At 40.0% G+C, this 19,804-nt stretch overlaps 1 protein-coding gene across 2 annotated transcripts in view; it reads right to left on the reverse strand.

Annotated features, from left to right (window-relative positions):
- Window positions 1–19,804, reverse strand: part of LOC118843419 (ubiquinol-cytochrome-c reductase complex assembly factor 1) — a 117,339-nt gene that overhangs the window by 42,198 nt on the left and 55,337 nt on the right. For both annotated transcript variants that reach the window (XM_036751059.1, XM_036751060.1), the window contains exon 7: window positions 13,723–13,831. In XM_036751059.1, the coding sequence (XP_036606954.1) occupies window positions 13,723–13,831 (109 nt within the window). The remainder of the gene's footprint in view (window positions 1–13,722; window positions 13,832–19,804) is intronic.

The raw sequence follows: 19,804 nt of genomic DNA on the forward strand, positions 1-19,804 counted from the left end.
CAGTAGGGACGGTTACTCAATGTACGTCATAATTGTCAAAGGAAAAGGAAAAAAGAGAGAAAGGTTAAAAAAAAGTCATATCCACTTTGATGTGCAAAGAACATTTTAGTGATAGGAAACAAAAGAGAAGTTGGATTTTTAATAACCCACTGCTGTTTGTTTACCAAACAAATCAAAGACAAGTTTCAATTTTTACTAACACTGAAATTTTATAGCCACTGGACAGCACTTGAGTTCACAAAGTATTAGCAAGAGGTCACAATTGACCAGCTCTGAGAAAGTCAGGATCACCACCAACACTGAATATTTATTTTAAGGGCACCTACCATATGCTAGATATACATCCCTAACACAGTCCTTGCCCTCAAATGCCAAAAAAGATGAAAAGCAGTACAGGCTGGGAACTCAGCACAGCCACTCAATGCTATCAGAGCAGAGCAGGGAGAATGATAAAATGACACTTTGGGGAGAGGCAATTGGTTAAATTGGAATTCTACACATTCATGCCATAATCATCTCCTAAACTTCAAACTCAATATGCCAGCAGTGGACATCTCTAAGCCCATGATGTGACAAGAAAAACACTGAAATGAAATCAAGGGACCTGAGTTCTAGGTTTCTAGACTGACTAGATTTACTACTCTTAGAAACTAAGTCTAACCTGCAGTATGATTTTCAACTTGTCATTCTCTGGTTTCAGGCTCTTCATCACTAAAGTGAGGGGGCTGGGGTCCCACCTATTCTAAAAATTTTTAATTCCTAAGAAACAGTCAGTGGAGGGAGCTTCAAGGAATGAACACTGCCATACCATCTGAAATATCCTTATAACCAAGTTCTTTTCATGACTGGAAGAGTGGGGGGAGGGAAGGCTGAGAGGTACCTGGTAAAGACTAGTTTTGTTTTAACTCTTGAATCAAAGCCTGAAGCTAGGAAGAGTTAAAAACCTCGAGCAATGTAAGGAACAGGAAGTGGCTGTCCCCTCACCAACAGGCTGGCCCCTTTTTAATTTATCTTAATCCCACCTTTCTGCCTTTTCACTAGACCCCTCCCCCTCCCCCTTCTAGAAACACATCTAGGTGTCTCCTGAATTCATTTATTAGCTTTGCAGGTCATGGTACAATGTAGTCTTTGTTAGACTCCCAGCCCAGCCCTGCTGGGCCCGGCATTCAGCCGCGGTGTTCCTCCACTCTTAAAAAAACATAACGCAATAGTGTGTAAAATAACTGCAAAGTCAATGGAGGCAAAATGAGACAATTCTGAAGCATTCAGGATGTGGATATGCAAGGAACAAATCCAGAATGCTGACATTCCCACTTCTGTATTTTTCTAAAAGCTGCATTAATCCTTTGTCTCCTGGAATTAGGAGTCATTAACTGAGAGAGAAGATCTGAATTAGAGGAAGGGAAGAAAGGGACCTCAGGTTTGGGACTTCTGTCTAAGAAAGGAAAATTCTGGCTTTGGACAATGCCATTCACTGGGGAAATCCTGGGGAACAACGCAAAAGGTATGGGGAACATTTACCATGTGAGAGATTTCACGAAAGTGCTATACACTGAAGAAAGCAGTAGAATGAAGTCAAGAGGACGCTACTAACTAGCACCATGACTTTAGACAAGTCCCTCCCCCTCTCTGTGACTCAGTTTTCACCAGTGGACCAGACAGTGCCTCAGGTCCCTTCTAGTTTTCCAATAGCAAACTCTTTTCTTTTTAGGTAAAGGAACTCAAACCAGGTCATCATGAAACTCTGGAGCAGTGTAAAAGGGGAGATGGGGAACCTGGTAGAAGAGGATAAGTGTGTCTAGTTGTGGTCAGAGGAGAAAGCTTATTGGAAAATTCCCTAATAGAAGGCAGATAGAGTAAAAGGGGCAAGTTTTTAGAAAGGAAGCTAAGCTATCTCCTGAACAGAGTCAGGAAAAGCATCGGTGATTCCTAAAAGATATGTTCTGACAAAGATGCTCAAAAAACAAAACTCTTAAGAGTGAAAGATGCTGGATAAACCTGTGATGGTTACTAACTGTCACTGCATAAAAATGTTTCAGCTTTTGTTACCTCTAAGTGGCTGCCTCCAATTCTCTATGTCTGTCTTGGAGCTGTCATGCATTTCTGAATGCCACATTCTCCCAGAGTCATTATGTCTAAGTCAGACTCATCCTCTCAGCCCCAAACCAGCCTTTCTCAGCTCCTCTATTTCTAGCAGCACCACCATTTCCCAGTCACTCAGGCTCCAAAATCTCAAACTCTTTGCCTCTCCTTTCGTTCCCATGTTTCCTATCTAATGAACCACCAAGTTCTATCCATTCTATTGCTGCAATATCTTCCAAATCAGTCTCTTCCTTTCCACCTTCATGGCCACCACCATAATTGAGGCCCTAACTAATTCTTGTCTATTATGATATGCTCCTTTTCCTCAACAAAATATATCTTTTTTTTCTGATATTTCTTTTTCCAATTAAAAAAACTGGTAAAATGAGCATTTCCATACACAAAGTAGAACAGAACAAGGGAATATACATTAAACTGAGAATCTCTATTACGCACAAGTTGCTTTTCCATTGAAGTGTGTACCTATCACAGCTGACCTGATGGTCTATGTTTCCTTCTGGCTTGCTATTATATCTTCCTAATGAATTAAGCCTTCTCTGGTTCCAATACAAGTTGTATTGCCACTTCACTTTCATAAAATAACAGCTCTAATCATGTCACCCCCATACTCAATGCATCCCTACTGCCTACAGAATTAAGTCCCTACTCTTTTGCGGGGCATTCAAAGTTCACCCTACCTTTTAGGTCTTTTGGCTTAAGATTCTCCTATACATACTCCATGTTATAGTCAACCTGGAATTCTCACTGGCTCCAACATGCCTTTTATTTTCCAACCTTCCCATTTCTTCTGTTCATGATGTTCCTTCCATGTGTTGAGGGATGTTTCCACTCCCACCTCCCAATTTCTACTGGTAAAAACCCTACAATTACTTCAAAGCACTCATCATGAAGTAGGCAACTAGGTGATGAATAAATTTTTTTTAAAAATCCTTAGTCTTGTTGAAGGCCACTTTTATCTTGAAGTAACAGGGAATATAATGGTAGAAAAGGGGGCAGGTGGTGTAAAGAATCACAGACATAGTTCTTGAACCATCTACTTTCAAGCTGAGCCCAAAAGTTTCACAGGGCCTTCCTGATTCCCCCAGAAGATGTTATTTTTCCTTTCTCCAGAGAACTTTATACCTCTCTTACGGCAATTACTGCAGTCTGCCTTATATTAGAGTTATGGTTGTCTAGCCTTTATCCCCATTACTAGACTACAAACTCCCCAAGAGCAGAGCTGTGTCTTATTCACTATCCCAGCCTCCCCCAACACTTTAAACATTTCCAAATGGCCCTAGTCCAGAGTCAGGCAAATAGCAGCTGCTTGATAAATATTTTGATCTGAATTGACTGCTGTAGGATAAAGTTGGTAACACAGGACTAAATCACTGGGCAACAAGGGATGGAAAAAAGACTGGGTTTGGAGTCCAATCTTCATTCTCCCATTTACTCCTCGTGAGACCTTGGACAAATCACATTCTCTCTCTGTGCTCTCCTCTGTAAAATGAAGGAGGTCACATGGACTCTTATTTCCAGAGAACAGATAATAAAATACACTTATGTCTTCTCTGCAAAGAGGTGGAGGACTCTGGGTACAGAATGCATCATATGCTGACAGATGTGGTTTACTCGGTCAAAAGGTATTTCTTGACTGTTTTTCTTCAGTTTGAAGGGGATGGGGTGAGGTACATTGAGAAATAATGGGTGGATTTCATCACTTTGGGAAATTTCCAGGGGGGTATCTCCCTTCACCAAAAAAGTAGATAAATTCTGGGGAGCTGCTTAACACACATAGAGTTTAAAGGACTTTCATTCATACAGTCACATAGCTAGTAAGTTTCTAAGGCAGAATTTGAACCCACATACTCCTCCAAGCCCAGTACTTGGTCCACTAAACCATGTTGGCTCTTAAAAATAAAATTTAAAAATAAAAGTGAAATTAAAAAGCTTGTATGAAATGATCTCTAAGGTCCTTTCAGTGCTAAAATCTATGATTATTAAAGTATAATAATAATGAGGATGATTGTAACTACTATTTATATATCGTTTTACAAATATTATCTCATTTTATCTTCACAACAGCCCTGTGGGACGGCTGGCATTATCGTCCTCATTGTACAGATGAAGAAACTGAGACAAACAGAAGGCAAGTGACTTGCTCAGGGTCACAGGGCTAATGTTTGAGGCTAAATTTGAACTCAGGTCTTCCTGACTTTCTCTCTCCACTGTACCTCCTAGCTGCCTAAGTGGGTACAGAAGGAACCTAGCGAATAGTGAGGTAAGCAGATACCAATAAGAAGGGACCATTCAGGAGGCTGGTAGGGTTTAAGAAGACAAAAAGAGAAAGACGGTCGAGATAGAAAAGTATTAGGAAAAAAATGCACTGAGGTATCCAGAAAGTCTTAAAATATGTGCATGTGAATTGTCTATCTTTTTATAGAATAAAAGGACTACTTAAAAAGAGACAAATGGGATGTGGGCTAAGGGATATAATTGGGAAACTTTAAAAATCAAATAAAAGGAAATCAGTATTAAATGTAATGTTTATAGCCCCAATTGTCTCTCAGCGGAGCTAAGGAACACGATTGAAAATTCATGCCTCACCTAGTTTTAAATAAGGAAAAATCTGCAGTCCCCCTTTAACTCAATACTCTGCCCAAGGAAGGCTGGTGAAAGGGTTGGGCTCTTCACCACGGCAGAAACGGTTTGCTGTTTACCCAAACCACTGAAAATCTAATTTTCCATGCCCAAAAGATATAATAAGCACTTACTCTATGCTATATTTTCACTCTGCCATACTGCCTTCCAAAGCAGCAACAAAACATGAGTGGATAAACAGGAGCTCTTTCTAGAAATGAAATTTTCCGGAGGACTGAGTCCCAGTAGTCCTGAGCCTCCAGTGAGAAGAATCCTCTAAAAAAATAATCTTCAAAGAAATGAAAATGACTAATTGAATGTGGGCAAATAGGTACACTACTACACTGTTGATGGAGCTGTGAACTAGTCCAGCCTTTATGGAGAACAACTCACAACTATGCCCAAAAAAGCTATTAAACTGTGCATAACAACTCTCTGACCCAGTCCTACCATTACTAGTCTACGTCCCAAAGAGATTGAAGGAAAAGGAAAAGGACCTATATATACATATAAACATTTACAGCAGCTCTTTCTGTGGGACAAAGAATTAGAAACTGAGGAGATGTCCATGAAATAGGGAATGGGTGAACAAGCTATTGTAGATGAATAAGATGGAATACGATTGTACTTTATGAAATGATGACAGGGATGGTTTCAGAAAAACCTGGAAAGACTTACACAGCAACTGCGATATTATAAAGATAAGCAGCCAAGTGACCCACAATTCCAAAAGACTCATGATGAAAAATGCTATCAACCTCCAGATAGAGAACTGATGGACTCAGAATGCAGACTGAAGCTTATTTTTTTCAGTTGGCTTCTTTTTCTCGATTTTTTTTCCTCCCAAAACATGGTTAATGTGCAAATTAGTTTTGCATGACTTCATATTTGTAAAGGCTTTTGTATTTCTTGCCTTCTCAATAGGTGGGGGAGGGGTGAAGGAAGGAAGAGAATTCGAAACTGAAAATAAAATTGAATTTTAAAATATATGAATGAATAAATAAATAAGTCTTCTACCTCAGGGGCTGAAGCTATATAAAAAATGGTTTTCTATTAAATTACTGTCATATATAGGATAGCTAAGTGGTACAGTGGCTAGAGGGCTGGACTTGGAGTCAGGAAGACCTGAGTTTAAATTTGCCAAAGAGATTTACTACCTCTACGACCAAGGGCAAGTCACTCAATCTCTCTGTGAATCAGAAAAATAAAGCTAATAATAACACCTACTTCTGACAGTTGTTATAAGGATCAAAAGAGATAAAATATATGAAGTGCTTTACAAACTTTAAAGCATTATAAAAATATTATTATTCTTAATAATATTCTTATTTGTGGTTTGAAACACTCCCAAGTCAGGGCATCAGCCCTTCCCGACAGCCTAATGTGACCCTTATGATGGGGACGCTAGCCATACACGTAATAGGACTTCATCTTTAGAAACAGCCCCTTTAGCTGTGGCGGTGTCGTTTATGGGAAAAGAAACAGAAAATTTCAAGAAGATCTGTAGTCCTAGAAAACACAAAACTTGGGGCTGGAGGTGGAGGAGGTGGGGGTTGGAGAGTGGGGAAAAGAAGAAAACCCAAAATATAATACCTCTTTAAAGCACACTTTATTAGTTCAGGACATAAAAATGTGATTCTAACTTAATTTTCTTATAAAATTATGCTTGAAGTACTTAAAGATGTGAAGACCTGAGAAAAACAAAATTTTTCTGGGAGGGGGGGAATCAAAAAGAATTTTGGAAGAGGGAATTAGATTTTCTCCTCAAAGTTTTCCACTTGTCCTACCAAGTTTTACTTTTGCCTGCTAAAAGATATTTAACAGTTCTGTGCTAGGACTGCTTTGAAATGCAGGAGAATGTGCCTTACAGGCAGGCTCATTCTTATTCATGGAGCTCTCCTAGAAAGAAATCCTTTGGAAGTCCAAAGAGACCCCAGGGATGCTCAAGACCATTGACAGGGAAGAAAATGGCTGCAATTTCTCTTAGTCCTAGGCTCTATTCTACATTTGGAAAGCTTAAACATGTTCATTGTAAGTTACAAGGTGGGGATGTCTGGCAGGACAGAGCACAGCAGAGGGGAAGTCATTTAGCCAGTCTAATGTTACTATTAACACTTTGAGCCACTGCCCTGAGCTAATTTTTATGTTTGTTTTTAAAGTTAGGTTGAAATGTCACAAATGGAAAATTGGAGTAAAGAGTACCAGTTTACCACAGGACTGGACACACCTGGCCACAAGCACCCACCAAAAGAAACTGACTTCATTAGTACAAGAGGCAGCAAGTGAAATGTACATCTGAAATCAGCCTGCACATGAGGCCAAAGGCGCTGTCTGTTTTTACAGCTGTGTCAAGTCTTAGTTCTCAACTCTTACCAACACTCAGGAGTGGGGCAAAGAGCCCGAGGAAAAAGGTCTCCAACTTCTTCAGCTGCAATGTGGCTCACAAAGGATTTTAAGAACCAGTTAATGAAATAAAACAAGACCAGATGAGGTGATATGATGAACTTCATTTCTGCAGCTAATTTATATGTTTGAATCTCAAATGAGGTTTAAAAAAAACTCAGAACATTCCAGATAAAATGTCAAAGCTAATTCTGTCAGCCACAAGACAGCATTTGATTTCTGGCCCAGCTGCATGAGCACGCCTCACTTTACATGAAAGCTGGTATAGTATAAATTTTTGTAAACTGGAGAATATTTTCCCATTGGCTTATACTGTAATCCTGTTAAGTAGTTAGTGATTTCTAAACCAACACTTAAATGCATATGCTCTCTATTTAAAAGACTCCTTTGGCAATTCAATTCAACAAACATTTATAAGTGCAAAGATCTATGAGAGGTACTGAGGGATATAAGAGTGGAAAACAAGAGACCCTGGCCTGGAAGAAGCTTAGAATTTAGTGAAAGAAAAAACATGCACACAGATAAGTACAGTACAAAGCAGAGGGTGGTGGGGAGGCAAAGAAGGAGACCAGAGAGAGTGCTCAAAGAAAATTTCAGGAAGGAAATAATCAAGATTTTCAGAGAGGGAAACAATTGTAGACCTAATTGCTGAAATTTATAAATTCCCATTTTCCTACGTAATTGAAAAGCCCTGTTCTGAGAGTCAGGAGAACTGGGTTCAAAAGCTAGCCCTGCCACTAACAGCTCTGTTTTCCTCAGCAAATCTTTTTCTCCTCTGAACTTCATATTCTACTTCCGTAAAATAAGTGGTTTGACTAGATTGGGGGTTCATAACTTGGGATCTTCAGGGTCCAGGAAGGCAGTTGGTGGCACAATGGATAGAAGTCTGGGCCTGGAGTCAGGAAGATCTGAGTTCAAATCCAGGTTCAGAAATTTACTAGATGTTCAATCCTGGCAAGTCACTTAACCTCTGTGTGCCTCAGTTTCCTCATCTGTAAAATGAGGATAATATCACCCATTTGCCAAGGTTGTTGTGAGGATAATATAATATTTACAAGGTGCTCTGTAAACCTTAAAGAACTACATAAATACTAGTTGTCACACTGTCAACATCATCATGAAATTAAGCATTTGCTTCAACTGTTTTAAAACATTCTGGGAAGGGATACATATGCTTCATGAGAATACTATTAAGAATCCTTGACACAAAAAAGATTTGCACCCCTGAACTGGAGGATCTTTAAGGTCCCTTTCAGGCAACGTGACATAATGGACAGAAGTGGCTTCTGAGTAAAGAAGACCTGGGTACAAGAACTGCCCATGACAGGTAACAGCACATCCTGGCTGTCCCAGGCACAATGTGTTTCAGACTCTCATGGTTCTTTTAATGTAACTGATAAGTTCCATAGAGTAGAAGCTGAAGAGTCTCATGCACTTGCCCATATGTGCCTAGTGAACATCTTTCTCCTCTACATGTTTATCACATGGAGAAAGCAAGTAATTAAGGATAAAAGCTGAAATAACAATTTGAGATTATTTCAAAGCCATATGGCTTCTTCATTATTGTTCATGGACATGGCCCATGGCCTTACTAATATTTCTGGGCCATGTGAAAGGTCACCTACTAAACCCCTGCCTTTAGGGAAGATAAGACCTTAACCAATCTGATAGATGAACTAGGGCTAGGCCACATATTGAGAAAAAAGAGTAATTCCTGAGAAATTATACTGATGTTATTATGGCCCAAAGTATATAGAAGTCAATAAGGAGCTAGAGATGACAGTGAGTTTTCTATCTCCATCCTCCACTGGTATATGAGAAGTTTTTACTCTGGTGCAGGCATAAGCAACCTGGAACCCATGAAGCTTGTTTGGAGTGATATGCACCATAGCACACCTTACTTTGAGTAACCTTATAGGCAGGAGTTAGCAAATATGCTTTAATCAATCGATAAACATTTATTAAGTGCCTACTATGTACCAGGCACTGTGCTAAGTACTGGAGATACAAAAAGAGACAAAAGACAATCACTGCCTTCAAGGAGCTTACAATCTAATTGGGAAGACAACATGCAAACAAATATATACAAAGTATGCAATATACGGGATGAATAGAAAATAATTAACAGAGGAAAGGCACTAAAATTAAGAGAGGCTGAGGAAGGCTTCCTATAGAAGGTGGGATTTAGCTAGGACTTCCATGAAATCAGGGAGGTTAATAGTCAGAGAGGAAAAAGGAGCATGTTCCAGGCAGAGGAAAATGGGGTATTTTGTTCACAGAACACAGGAATCCAGTGTCACTGGATCAATGAAAACTTGTTAGGAAGCAAGGTACAAGAAGATTGGAAAGGTAGGAGAGGGCTAGATTATGAAGGGCTTTAAATAGCAAACAGAGCACTTTGTATTTGATCCTGGAAGCAACAGAAAGCAGGGGTGGGGGTGGGATGGGGATAGGGAGTGTGACATGATAAGACATGCACTTTAGGAAAATTGCTTTAGTGGTTAAATGGAGGACGGACTGGAATGGGAAGAGACTTGACGCAGGCAGGCTCACCAGCAGGCTATGGTGATAATCCAGCCAAGGTGATGAGAGCCCGCACTAGAGTGGTGGCAGTGTCACAGAAGAGAGGGTATATTGAGAGATATTGTAAAGATGAAATCAACAGGCTTGGCAATAGCTTGGATATGGGGGGGGGAGGGGAGGAGGAGAGATAGTGAGGAATCCAGGATGACTCCTAGGTTGCAAGCCTGAGGGACTGGGAGGATGGTATTGCCCTCAACAGTAATATGAAGGGTAGGAAGAAAGGAGGGTTTTAGGGGTAAAGATGAGCTCTGTTTTAGACATGTTTAACATAAGATGTCTACTGGACATCCAGTTTGAAATGTCTTAAAGGGAGTTGGAGATGAGAGATTGGAGGTCAGCAGAGAGACTGGGCCAGGAAAGGCAGATTTAAGAATCAGCAGGACAAAGATGGTAATTAAACTCATGGGAGCTGAAATCCCCAAGTGAATATTGATGGAGAGGAGAAAAGGGGCCAGGACAGAACCCTGAGGGACGTCTACAGTTAGAGGGCATGATCTGGAGGAGGATCAAACAAATAAGACAGAGAAGAAGCAGTCAGATAGATATAAGGAAAACCAGGACAGGGTGGTATCCTGAAAACCTAGAGAGAAAAGAGTATCAAGGAGGAGAGAATGATAAATGGTGTCAAAGGCTGCAGAGAGGTCAAGGAGAATGAGGACTGAGAAAAGGTCATTGGATTTGGCAACTAAGAGATCATTAATAACTTTAGAGACCAGTTTTGGTGGAATGATGAGGTGAGAAGCCAGACTATAAGAGGTAAAGAAGAGAATAAGATAAGAGAAAATGGAAGCACCTATTGTAGATAACCTTTTTGAGGAATTTAGCTACAAAGGGTAGACGAGATACAAGTTAGCAAGGATGGAAGGATCAAGTGATGGGAAGATATGGGCTGGTTTGTTGGCAGCAGGAAGTAAGCCAGTAGAAGGGAAGAGATTGAAAATAAGAGTGGAGATGACGGAGGAGGTAACGTATTTAAAGAAAAGGAATGGAGTTGATTTTGGTAAGGAATATTGCATCTTGTGAGACGGGTGAAGGAGAAGAGTGGCAGAAGGCACTTGAAATGAGGAAAAGAACAAGGTGCTCATTGCAAATGGCCTCAGTTTTATCTATAAAATATTAGATAAGGTTCTCAACTGAGAGAGTGGGGAAAGGGGGAACCACGGGAGGTTTGAAGAGGGATGAAAAGGTTTGGAAGAGTTGCTACGGAAAGTGGGATAGTGAAGTGATTAGGGAAGGGATAGTAAGTCTGCCCAGCTGCAGTGAGGACCCAGTTGAGGTCATATAACATAAATTTATAGTGGTCCTAGTCAGAACAGTTGTGTGATTTTTCCATTTTCTTTCAGCAGCACATGTATAGGAATGAAGGTAGTGAATGGTGGGAGTGATCCACGGGTGAGGCTTAGCAGAAAATAAGTGACCTAGGAAAGCCCTTAATTTAAAAAGGTCAAGGTCACTCAATGCATCCTGGGCCATCACTGCTTCTACTGGCCTTTGTCTTGCCACTGCACTATAATGACTACAAAGAAGAAAACGAGGCTGATTTTGCCCAAGACTGTGCCAAGCTCCGTTTCACTCAAATCCAACTCACATGCAAGTCAAGACATCATGCTTGTGACGTCGTTGGTCGTCCTCTTTGATAAAGAAGGACAAACGATAAATGCAGAAATGATAGAGGGCTAGGGATTCAAGAGAGGATAGTGTAGAGCTGAATGAATTGTTTCACCAAAGGGTCAAGATAGGGGAAAAGAGGAGAGTGACTAATGCAGGAAGATGGCCTGGGAGAGAACTGAGGAGTCAAGGTATTGGAAGTAATGATATGGATGAAGAGCAGAGTTTGGTAAAGGAAGGCAGAGAGAGAGGTGAAAAGCCAATTACAGTCAGATAAGGGGATTTCAGAATTCTTGAAAACAGAGGTGTTACATTCATGGGCCATGGCCAGATCAAGGGTATGACCATCTATGTATGTGGCTAAGGTGGAGTGGAGGAATAGGCCATGGGAAATGTGTAGGCTGAGGAACTAAGTGATTAGGGGGCTTGAGGGAGAGTTAAAATGTATGTTGAGCATCTCCTAGTGTGAGGGCAGGAGTTGGAGAGGACATAAAAACTGTGAGCAATGTAACAAATTCTTTGAGGAAGGAAGGGGAGTGACAACAGCTACAAGGATTTTGGTGGAGCAGTAGAGATGAAATGCGTGAACCTCAAAGGAAGAGAGGTTACTGAGTGATGGAGGAACAGGGAGAACGTGAAAGTGGCAATGGGAAACAAGGAGTATTCCAACTCCCCTCCCTCAACCAATGAGGCAAGGAAAATGAGTGAAGGTGTAGCCAGCACTGGAAAGGATGGCCAGGCAGGCCTGGTCATCAAGGGAACCAGTAAGAGATAGCAGACAGAAGGAATGGGAAAGGAAAGGACTTAGGATGAAGGGAAGTTTCTTGCCTATGTAGTAGGCCTTCCAGAGACGATGAGTAGAGTGAGGTTGAAACTTTGAGGTGAGAGGTTGAAGGAGATGGGAATGAGTGAGACTTGGCGGGGGGGGGGTGGGGGTGGGGGGTGGTATGTGGAATGGAGTTTGGATGATGACCTACAGGAGTTCAGAGTCACTGGGAAGTGAAGGGTAGGAACCAGGTGAAAGAATGTTCATCTTTGGGTAGAGGCCGCTACTCCTCTACCTTCAAAGAACAGGCACAGCAAGAGATGGGAGGCACAGGTGTGCTGCTGGAGACTGACTCTTTTTCTCATCTGAGGAGGCTAGCAATGAGGCAGCAGCAGGAAATGGAAGACTTCCATTGCTGATGCAGGCAGAAGCCTGACATATCCAACAGGAGTGGTTGCACAGCACACAGCACGAGCCTGAGCTGCAAGGAAAGGTCCTTTGGGGCAGATGGAAGATGGCAGTAGAATGCCCTCCAGTGACAGCTAGACTACTTGAGTGCTGACCAGTTCAATAGCTAGGGAAAAGGGATCTAAGGTCAAGTTAAACTACATGGGTTTGCTGACAGCTTAACTGAGTGAATGGCAACTAAGTGAAAAAAAAAGGAAAAAACTGCTGAGCTTTGCTCTGGATTGCTGGGACAGCTTAAGCAATCAGAGCAGTAGTTCACATTTCTGTAATGGTATCCATTTTTATCTCCTTCAATAAAGAGATCATCAGCCAAGACAAGAAAGAAAGAAATGGAAGCAAGCAGTTCCAAAAAGTGAACAGGGCCTGTGCAGAAGGAGTTGCGTTCTCTTCAGAAAGAACTTAAGCACCAAACATACACCAGAGCTGCAGGCCTAGGCAAGCACCTAGAACACAAGAAAGACTTCACTCATGAAGCACTTGGTATCAACAATTCCCAAACACAAGAGAGACTGAGCAGATGTCCTTGCCCAGGGTCTGCCTCTATACAGCACAGCACAAAGCATGTCACTGACATCAGATCTGTGAAGTAGATTAAGGTAAAGCAAGAATTATTAGCCTTGTTTTACAGCTGAGGAAACTGAGAGCCAGAGAGAGGAGGTATTAATCACAACGCTAGCAATGGGCAGAACCTGGACTGGAACCAGGGAAGTCCAGAGATCTCTACACCACATCATGGGGACTCTCAGATTGGTAGAAGCAGCTCAGGCTCATGCTGTGTGCTGTACAACCACTCCTGCTGGATATGTCAGGCTTCTGCCTGCTTCAGTAAATTTGAACTTTATTTCTATCATCAGCTGAAGTGATTAGCACTTCATAGCAGGGTGTGCTGGGAGAGCTTCAGTCCCTGTAGGGCTCTATCCTATGGCCCAAAGGCATTACCCTAACCTCTTGTGATGTGATTAAGACTATGAATTCTTAGCTATCCAGGACATAATTTGCATATTAATCACTACAGAGATAGTATCAGTCCCTTGGTCAGAGCTAACTATGTCAGTCAGCAATTCAAAAACAAAGGGAAAAAAGATCTTTCCTAAGCAGCTGGTGCTTCTGACCTGAGAGAGGCAAACCATAGACTGAGGTTGAGGAAAAAACATCTAACTAGGCCCACTTACCCCCATGACTCTGCCACGCTGCTCAACGTCCTCCCACATAAAATGAACTATGATACGACACATGTAGCTCCCTGAACGGCCTTCCTGCTTCATCCGGACAAGACACATCCTGGGAAAAAGGCAAACAGTCAGAGGCTGCTTTCAGTCTCTTCTTATACTTCCCCTCTAACTCTATACAAGGCACTCCATTCCTCATCTCCACATCTTTGGACTCCATCCTCATCTGCTGGTATCCATGGCTTCCTCTGAGCCTTGGCTCAGGTACCATACTCTTCAGAGATTTTCCTGGTCCTCCAACCAGAGGTGGGGAACCTTTGGCCTTGAGACCACATGTGGCCCTGTAGGTCCTCAAATACGACCCTTTAACCGAATCCAAACTTCACAGAAAAAAATCCCCAAATGCCACAGGTTCCCTACCCCCTGTCAGGTAGGAATCCCAATCCCAAAAGGATTTGTTGATTCTTGTTTAGTCTGTTCATTAATTCATCCATCCATCCATCCATTTATTCATTCATTCAACAAGTATTCATTAAGCACCTACCTACTATGTACAGAAAAGCATGCTAAGTGCTGGGGAAAATATAAAATTCATGTAAGACATGTCAAGGGAAATAAAAGCATAGAAATAATTTTTAAAAGTATAGTAGGAGATGATGCTTCCCGTCTTCAAAATTAGTTAAAAAGTGGGAAAGCAGATTAATGGAATAAGCTAGACAAAGGAGAACGAAAAGTAATGAATAAGATCCCAGTGTTCAATAAAACTGAAAACATTAAATTACCTAGGAAAAAACAATCTATTTGATTAGAACTCCTGGGGAAACTGGGAGTATGGAAAGAATTAGGCTTAGACCAACCATATTCCATAATGAATTCAAAACGGATATGTGACTTGAATATTAAAGATTATACCATAAAAAATCTGAAGAAAAACAGATCATATACCTTTCACAACTATGGGTAGGAAATGTGTTCTTTATTTTTTAAAAATAAGATTTTATCAATGTCTTTTGTTTTTTACATCATATTTTTTCTCCACTATCCCTCCTCTTCCTCTTGGACAGTCATCTCATATAACAAACAGAATTTTTTAAGGACATAAAAAAAAACTAATACCACAAATCAAAACATTAAAAAAGTCCAAAAATATGTACAGCGTACAATAGTTGTAGATGTCCAAGTTGGATTTATACTGGATATTCAAACCCTTGCATAAACTGTTACAAAGTGAAGTAAGCAGATCATGAAAACAAAATATGCAATAACTACAATGAATATGGCGAGAACAATAAACATAAAACATTTTAAAATGAATACTACAAAATTATAAAGAATAACCCCAAAAAAGAGATATGAGAAGCTACCTCCACCAAACACTTTGGTGAGTAGGGGAGATCCATGGGTATGGAATACTGCATTTAATTTCAGGTGGTTTTTGGTTTTTTTTTTTTTTTTAAATATAATGAGCCATTTTGCTAAACTTTTTTTTCCTCTTCTTACTAGTTTTCTTTAAAAAATTTTTTTTTTCCTTATAAACAATGGCTCTCTAGAAGGTAGGGAAGGGCAGGAAAAGTGAGTAATATAAAAACAGAAGATATCAACAACAATAATGAATATTATTAAAAATAAATAATACAGAATATCAATAATAGACAATAAACAATAAATAATAGACAATAAATATTTTATAAGTTGGATAATGTGATTGGTGTGCTGAAACTGTAAATGAAAATTTTTGTTATGTTAGCACAGCAGAGCCCTGAGCACTGAATATTCCATTCTTCTATTTAAGTTGTTCTTTATTTCTTTATGAATACTTTATAACTGAATCTAGAAAAGTTTTTTGTGTGTTTTGGCAGGCTGAATTCCAAATATTTTATGCATTTTGTAGCTATTTGAAAAGGGATTTCCCTTTCTATTATTGCCTCTTGCATTTTGTTATTATTACATGTTAGACATCACTGATTTCTGAGTGTTTATTTTGTGGTCTGTAACTTTGCTAAAACCTTAGTCTCAATGAGTACTTTTGTGTACTCCTTAACATTTTCTTTTTCTTAAACTTGTTTTAATCAGCTAAGATCTGTCTTCTCAACCCTCACCCAACCATAAGTGAGAACAGAATAACAAAACCTGTAACAAAAAAAGTACAGTTCATGAAAACTAATTTCCACATTAGCCTTATCCAAAAACAACCCCTGTCTCATTCTGAATGGTGGGAGGTAGCATGTTTCCTCCTTAGTCCTCTGGAATCCTAATTATTAAGATGCTAAGAGTTCACCACAATAGCATTCTACCACATTTATATGACATAACTGGTTCATTCCCCAATTTATGGACACCCCCTCAGATTCCCATTCTTTCAAAAGAACTATAAATATTTTTGAACATCCTTAGAGTTTGTTTTGTTTAAGACCAATCCCTCCAAGCACTGGGCCTGGAGTCGGGGAGACCTGAGTTCAAATCAGGCCTCAGACACTAGCTGTGTGACCCTGGGCAAATCACTGAAGTTCTATTTGCCTTAATTCACTAGAGAAGGAAATGACAAATCACTCATCTTTGCCAAGAAAATCTCATGGACATTATAGTCCACAGGGTCACAAAGAGTCAGACACAATTAAATGACTAAACAACAATCTCCCCCTTAACCTACACTTCCTTTAATTTCACCTTCTCCCTTCTCCCCTTTCCTTCCTATTTCCTTGTTGAGTGAAATGTATCTCTGTACTGAATTGCGTGTTTGTGCATGTGCACGTGCATGTGTGTATTCTTCCTTCCTCTGAGAAGTGAGGTCCAAACGTCACCTGCTCCCTCCACCCTATCTCCTCTTTATCTACTTGTATATCCTGATTATGAGATAAATTTTTCCTTCCTTTCCCTTTCTGTTATGAGGTGTATTCCTTTCTCTTTCTATTCTTTTCTTAAAATCACTGAGACGTTAAAAAAAAATTCCCAGGCGTTGCCTAATTAGACTCCCTCTATGATCCCTGATGTTGATGATGTTCCTAGGGGGCACCTCTCTATATTATAATATAAGCAGTTTACCCTTATTTTGTCCTTTTTCACTGTTTAATCAGGTTTAACTTTTTATGTTTCTCTTAACTCCTGTGCTTAAAAAGTTTCTATCCAGCTCTGATCTTTTCATCAGGAATGGTTGGAAGTCATCTATTTCATTAGAGATCCTTTTTATTTTTCCTGTGTAGCATTATACTCAGTTTTGCTGGGCAAAATATTCTTGTCTGTAAGCCTTAATGCTTTCCGGATTATCATATTCCAAGTGCTCTGCTCTTTTATAATGGTGATCTTTTTCTTTGCCCTGAAAATTCTGGATTTTGGCTATAATGTTCTCATGAGTTCTCATTTTGTGGTATCTTTCAGGAGGAGACTATTGTATTATTTTTATTTCCCTGGAGATTTGGGCAGTTTTAAGATTTCTTGAAATATGATGTCTATACTCTTTTTCAGTTATGGCTTTCAGGTAGTATAATGATTCTTAATTTTTTTTTTCTCCTCAAGAGAACTGAGTCTGAATACAGATCGAAGGGTACTATTTTCACTTTATTTTTTCAAGGTTTTTTTTCTTTGTTCTGTTTCTTTCACAACATAACTAATATGGAAATGTTTTACATGATTGCACACATATAACCTATTATTGCTTATTGTCTTAGGGATGGAGGGAGACAGAAGAAGGGAGAAAATTTGGAACTCAAAATTTTATTTACAAAAAAAGAATTTAAAAAAATGTTTTTTTCCTTCTTGATTTGTCTTCCAGGTCAGTTCTTTTTACTGTAAGATAGTTAGTATTTTCTTCCATTTTTTCAGCCTTTTGACTTTGTTACAATATTTCTTGTTGCTTCATGAAGTCATTGGCTTCTGTTTGGTCCATTCTAATATTCAGGGAGTTTCTTGCTTTGGCAAGGTTTTGTACCTTTTGTGCCACATTGTTAAGTCCCTTTCTATTTCTTTCTTCCACCATTCTCATTTCTTTTCCAGTTTTTCCTCAAGCACTCTCATTCCATTTTTTAAAAAATTAATTCTTGCTTCATCTCTACCAACAATTCTAGTTGTGTTTGTACCCAATCTGTGTTTTTCTCTAAGGTTCTGCTTGCAGGTGTTTTTGAGTCATTCTCATCTGCATTTGTTTTGGGTGTCCCTGTCACCATAATAGCTCATTATGGTGGAGCTCTTTTTGTCTGTCCATTCTTCTAGTCTGTTTCTTGACTTTGGACTAGATATTATTAGGACTGGGCTTTGCCATACTGATAGAGATAAGGTTTAGGCTAGTTCCATTGCTGCTTTCTTGGGGTGTTGAATGTTATTTTATTCCAAGATCTCACAGAGAGCATTGCACCTGCAAACTTTCAGTGCCACCAAAGTGGTCTGATTCAGAGCAAAATCTCTTTGCTGCCTCCCTGGTCTGAGCTCTACAAGTTCCTGACCTAGGTTTGGGTCTGTGCAAAAGTAATCTATTATTGGACTCCGCCCCATCAGCCAGCTAGGTTGGTTCAGAAGGGCAGAATTATAGGCTCCCCTTTGGTCTAGGATTCCTGCCTTAATTACCCCTTTGCAGGCTGGCCTACATGCTAGAAGTAACAGCCAGCTCTATGTCAGGAGTCTTAGCCCCACCACTGCTTCCACTAGCTTCTGAACTTTCTTCTTTCTCCATACACAACCCAAGACTTCCCTAGTTGGGGATACCACCTCGTGTGTGCAGATCTCCTTCTCACTCCATCTTGGATCTGTGACCTAGAACGGGGTTGTGGGTGGCAAAGCTGCCACTTTACACCTATTCCCACTGCAATGCCCTAGTATGGGTCTAGCACCTCCAGATGCGAGTGTACAGTGTCTCCCTGGGTGCTGAAGTGCTCTGCGTTATGGCCCCTCTCATCCCACGTGTCCACGACACCCCCTCCCCCCGGTCTATTTTTCTATGCCAACCTGGGCCTGACAAAGGACTCATTTTGCCTTTTTCTGGATTACCCCATTAGGATTCCGTCTGGTGGGGGGGCTAGCTGGCACAGTGAGTAGAGCACCAGCCCTGGAGTCAGGAGGGCCTGAGTTCAAATCCGACCTCAGACACCTGACACACTTACTAGCTGTGTTACCTTGGGCAAGTCACTTAATCCCAATTGCTCTGCCTTCCCCCCTCAAGAGAAAATATCCTGATTATGAGATAATTTTCCCTTCCCTATCTAGTGTCCTGTTAATTTTGATATATTACATTTTTAAAGTATTCTTTTGTATTCTCAGTTTTGGTAGGATATTTCTGGTTTTGTTATTTTACCTTGTTTGCTTGCTATTTTGTTTTTATTTTCTGCCACCTTGTTTTTAATCAGACTGGTTAAAGGTTTATCAATTTTATTAGCCTTTTTGAAGAACCAGCTTTTAGTTTTATTATTTCTACAGATTTATTTAGTATCCAGTTTATTTATTTTCCCTGTAACTTTTAATACCTCCTTCTTTTGTTCTCAGTTTAGGTTTATTTGTTGGCTTTCTAACAACCACAAAAAATCAAAAAACAAGCATGGGTCCAAAGAAAACATATGAGATGATACTCCCACCCCTCCCCTTTGCAGAGAGGTAGGGAAGGTCCATAAGTTTAGTACACTGTACATGCTGTCATATAATATATGGATTAGTTTTGCGGATTTTTTTTCTCTATTTTTGTCTTTAAAAAATACTATTTCTTTTATGATGGCTCACTGGGAGGCATGAGAAGAATACAGGTGAATATTTTGGTATTTTTTTTAAACAGAAACACCAATAAAAGTTTATTTTAAAAAATTTTTAAGATATAAATTCTCCTTTTATGAAGCTTAGTACACTAGGAGTGAGCCCAAAGAAATAACTGTAATCCACGATATTATATGGCAAGTTATTTAGCAAGTTACAAAACAAAGTATTATATGAGCTTTGCAGGGGGAAGGTTACTGCTGACTACAGAACTTAGAAGACTCAATGATCTCTAGGTCTTAAACAAATGGATAGCAATTTAACATGAGGGGAATCCAAAAGCATAGAGGGAGTGAGAACTTCTCAGGCTTGAGCAAAGACAGGGAAGCAGGATAAGCCACAGTTTGTTCAGGAG

Source organism: Trichosurus vulpecula, chromosome 3 (genome assembly GCF_011100635.1).
Source record: "Trichosurus vulpecula isolate mTriVul1 chromosome 3, mTriVul1.pri, whole genome shotgun sequence".
Taxonomy (NCBI): Eukaryota; Metazoa; Chordata; class Mammalia; order Diprotodontia; family Phalangeridae; genus Trichosurus; species Trichosurus vulpecula.